The 5000-nt window shown below is 39.2% G+C and overlaps 1 protein-coding gene across 1 annotated transcript in view; it reads left to right on the forward strand.

Annotated features, from left to right (window-relative positions):
* Window positions 1–5000, forward strand: part of LOC122261573 (uncharacterized) — a 39998-nt gene that overhangs the window by 2110 nt on the left and 32888 nt on the right. The window contains exon 2 of the mRNA XM_086536328.1: window positions 3254–3359. Coding sequence (XP_086392454.1) covers window positions 3276–3359 — 84 coding nt within the window. The 5' untranslated portion in view covers window positions 3254–3275. The remainder of the gene's footprint in view (window positions 1–3253; window positions 3360–5000) is intronic.

The following is a 5000-nucleotide window of genomic DNA, read 5'->3' on the forward strand; positions in this document are numbered from 1 at the left end:
CACTCGATTTCATTTTTATGAACAAACAAGAAATTAGTATTACAAATAGAGAAAGAATTTATTTCTTTTTTTTCTGAAACAGTTATTGGCCAGCGGTAATAAAAGCGAGAGAGAAAAAAAATGAAAGAGAAAAAGAAAAGATATTTTACCTTCATACGATAAAGATTCTGGCATCTGTTTGCCCTTTTTGCCTAGAAGGCAAGCGGTTTTAATCTCGGTTAATTTCCTCTCGACAATCTTGCCTTGAGAAATATGGAGTCTTTGTGCATTGTGGCTTTTGCTGCAACGCCTGTGAATTGTGTACCAGTTTGCTTATTACTTGTTTTCTCGGTTTATTTATTCTTTCGAGTATTCTACTTCTCTTTTTTTCCTTTTTTCTTTTCTCTCTCCATTTATTACTCTTTCCTTCTCTCTCTCTCTCTCTCTCTCTCTCTCTCTCTCTCTCTCTCTCTTTCTTTCTCTCTCTCTCTCTCTCTCTCTCTCTCTCTCTCTCTCTCTCCTCTCTCTCTCTCCTCTCTCTCTCTCTCTCTCTCTCTCTCTCTCTCTCTCCTCTCTCTCTCTCTCTCTCCTCTCTCTCTCTCTCTCTCTCCTCTCTCTCTCTCTCTCTCTCCTCTCTCTCTCTCTCTCTCTCTCTCTCTCTCTCTCTCTCTCTCTCTCTCTCTCTCTCTCTCTCTCTCTCTCTCTCCTCTCTCTCTCTCTCTCTCTCTCTCTCTCTCTCTCTCTCTTCTTCTCTCTCTCTCTCTTCTCTCTCTCTCTCTCTCTCCTCCTCTCTCTCTCTCTCTCTCTCTCTCTCTCTCTCTCTCTCCTCCTCTCTCTCTCTCTCTCTCTCTCTCTCTCTCTCTCTCTCTCTCTCTCTCTCTCTCTCTCTCTCTCTCTCTCTCTCTCTCTTTCTCTCTCTCTCTTCTATCCTCGTTCCCGCTCTCCCTCCCTCCTTCCTTCCCTCCCACCCTCATTCTTGCCTCCTTCCCTCCTCTCTCTTTCTTGTCCCTATCATTTGCAAAGCCTACCATCCTTCTGTCGATTCTGAATTGCAGTCTGTCTTGCAATCTATATTTATCCCACACAAGTCTAATTACTGATCTCTTAAATCTTCATTAAATCTCTTTCTCTTTCTCTTTTTTTTCTTATGTTTCTTGTTCTGTTACCAATTACGCTCCTCCCTGCATTCACATCCCTGGTGAATCCTGCAACGGTGCACGATTACATATCAGATAATACCATTGCTCTAATTGTACCATTAACTTGTTTCATTTCTTGCTTATCAAATCGCATTATCTTTTGCTATAAAGCTTTTGATTTTCATTGCAACATGAGCGTGTTGTAAGTATCAGTTGCATAAGCCTTCGAGTTACTTTTGATTAATATTTTTACTTATGACTTGTGGTGTTCATTTGTTTATTTTGACATTCATGTTTATTTTTCATCCTTTCTGATTGTTATTATTGTTGTATTGTATCGGAATTATCATTGTTCCTAAGAGTACTATATTATTATTATTATTATTCATTATCGTTATCTCCCTTTGCACCAACATTATTTTCAGGTAGTAGTAGCATCGATTATCATTAGTGATGTTTTATCACATTTTGTTTTTATCATCAAATCCCAGCGGCGTCACTGAGGTGAATTAAGTGTGGCTGGGAGAGCATTCAGAGGCGGTGGGTCGCGGGGTTATGAATTTCTCGAAATTTAACTGAGACACGTGGCAGAAATGTGTTCAAAGGAAAGAAATATGAGAGTGGGGGGATGGGGGGAGCTTTACTATAATCCTCATCATCATTATCGTCACTAGTATTTGTCATCTCATTATTATTACCACCATTAACATGAGCATACGTTTTAGGCAGTAGTGAACGCGTTTTAGAAAATAAGTGAACGCATTTTAGAAAATAAGTAAACGTGTTTTAGACAGAATTAGGTCAACTCTCAATCACTCTGTTGCAAATAAAGATGTGAAAATAATTCGTCCTTCAACTTGATAAGATGATTACATATTGCAAGCGAAATAACGTTCTATTACTGTCAATCAGGCCTTTATATTTCAAAAGCTCAAAGAAATTAACGATTAAGATGTCGTTCATGTCTTTCTGATATCATAGGAATTTCATTTCTCATTTATATTTCAACAAGGCTTAACGAAGCAACCCTGAGGTGTGGGTTGGGTCGGTGGGCGTGGCTTATAGGTGGGGGAAGGGGGTTAGAGGGAGGGGAGAGGGAGGTCACGCTTATATAATGTTCCTTCTCTCTCTCTCTCTCTCTCTCTCTCTCTCTCTCTCTCTCTCTCTCTCTCTCTCTCTCTCTCTCTCTCTCTCTCTCTCTCTCTCTCTCTCTCTCTCTCTCTCGCTCTTCTCCTCCCCTCTCTCTCTCTCTCTCTCTCTCTCTCTCTCTCTCTCTCTCTTGCTCTCTCTCTCTCTCTCTCTCTCTCTCTCTCTCTCTCTCTCCTTCTTCTTCTTCTCTCTCTTCTTTTTATCTATCTATCTTTATCTACTCTTTTTTCTCCTTCTCTCATAATCTCTCTCTCTCTCTCTCTCTCTCTCTCTCTCTCTCTCTCTCTCTCTCTCTCTCTCTCTCTCTCTCTCTCTCTCTCTCTCTCTCTCTCTCTCTCTCTCTCTCTCGCTCTCGCTCTCTCGCTCTCTCTCTTTCTGTCTGTCTGTCTATCTGTTTATACATCTGACTAACCGTTTGTCAGGTTGTTTGTCTCTACTTTTGTATATATACTGATGTATTTATCGACCTGCGTACTGTGTATTTATCTCATAATCCCTATATCCCTATATATATATATATATATATATATATATATATATATATATATATATATATATATATATATATATGTATATATATATATATATATATATATATATATATATATATGTATGTATGTATGTATGTGTATATATATATATGTTTATATATATACATATACATATACATATGTGTGTGTGAGAGAGAGAGAGAGAAAGAGAGAAAGAGGGAAAGAGAGAGAGATAGAAAGAGAGAGAGAGAGAGAGAGAGAGAGAGAGAGAGAGAGGGAAAGAGAGAGAGATAGAAATAGAGAGAGAGAGAGAGAGAGAGAGAGAGACATATGCACAAATACATATATACACACACACCTCAATTCCCAACTCCTCCCCCCACCAACCACCCCGCCATCCCCCTATACCTCCCGCCACACCATCATCATCATCATCATCACCGCGCTTTATTACCACTTTCTAACCCCCTTTCCTTCCCCTATTTTCCCCTCCAGATAGCGAACGACCTGAGCAGACATGAGGAACATCGAAGTGGTATGGAGGGGCACGACCTTGCTGCTGCTGGTCGTGGCGGCGTTGACCTCGGCTGATGGCGTCAGGGTAAGTCATTGCTGGTCGTTTTTTATGGGAGACAGGTGTTTGGGCTGTCGTTTCGTTGCTGTTGTTTGTGTTCTCGGTATTTAGGTTGTGGTTCTATTTATAACTCGGTGACTTCTTGATATATATATATATATATATATATATATATATATATATATATTATATATATATATATATAAATGTATATATAAATATATATATATATATATATATATATATATATATATATATATATATATATATAGTTAGAAATTAAACGATGAAGTTAACGTTATTGCTGAAGAAAAGACAAAACATGTGGAATACACTTTAATGAAACACACACATACATACACACACACACACACACATTTGACCTCAAAAATGACCGCAATATTACCACAGCTACCCGTGAGGGACCAGGGACGGGGGTGAAGGGGGGGAGTAGGGATGTCACATGAAGACCTAAAAAGAGGCACACCCGTTTTGGTAACACCACTCACCACTACGAGTCACCACACCTTGATGACATAGCATACTTTCCCAGGGTGTGGTGAAACCTCTTTATTAGTATTGAGAGTAATGGTGTGAGTCTCATCAAGGTAAATGGAGGTGATAATGGCCATACTATTATTGAGGAAGATGTGCTTATGGCATGATGGATATTATTAAGGATATTAAGGATGGGATTAAGATGATGGAAAGATGTGATTTTGTGAAAGGACGTTTATACGCTCACACGATCTCATACTTGTTCACGAGGGTCGATTCACGTTTGTAATTTGATGGATAGCTTAAGGGATCGGTTGAAGGGAAAATATTCTCATAAGAATAATTCACACCCATTGTCTCGGAGGGATAGGCTCTCTCTCTCTCTTTATCTATCTATCTTTCTCTCTCTCTCTCTCTCTCTCTCTCTCTCTCTCTCTCTCTCTCTCTCTCTCTCTCTCTCTCTCTCTCTCTCTCTCTCTCTTCTCTTTTTCTCTCTCTCTCTTCTTTCTTTTTCTCTCTCTCTCTCTCTCTCTCTCTCTCTCTCTCTCTCTCTCTCTCTCTCTCTCCTTTCTCTCTCCCTCCCTCTCTCCTTTCTCCCTCCCTCTCTCCTTTCTCTCTCCCTCCCTCTCTCCTCTCCTTCCTCTCTCTTCTCTCTCTCTCCTGTCTCCTCTCTCCCTCTCCTCTTTCTTCTCTCTCTCTTCTCTTTCCTCTCTCTCTCTCCTCTCTCTCTCTCTCTCTCTCTCTCTCTCTCTCTCTCTCTCTCTCTCTCTCTCTCTCTCCTCCTCTCTCTCTCTCTCTCTCTCTCTCTCTCTCTCCTCTCTCTCTCTCTCTCTCTCTCTCTCTCTCTCTCTCTCTCTCTATATATATATAATATAAATATATAAATATATATATATATATATAATATATATATATATATATATATATATATATATATATATATATATATATCTTTCTTTCTCTCTCGATTCTCTCTTTCTCATTCTTTCTATCTTTGGGTGGTCGTGACAATGCTGTGTTTGCGGCTAGTGGTTAGCATATGAGAGTAATAATGTATACGGTTCTGATGTTTTCCAGAAGAAATCGGAGAGTTAGCTATAACACTTGTATGATGTAGTTTACGTAAACATAATAGATAATCTCATTCGTTTGAATAATTACAAATATGTA

This window comes from Penaeus japonicus, unplaced genomic scaffold (assembly GCF_977035675.1).
Source record: "Penaeus japonicus unplaced genomic scaffold, GWHDUDI00000001_assembly GWHDUDI00000004, whole genome shotgun sequence".
NCBI lineage: Eukaryota > Metazoa > Arthropoda > Malacostraca > Decapoda > Penaeidae > Penaeus > Penaeus japonicus.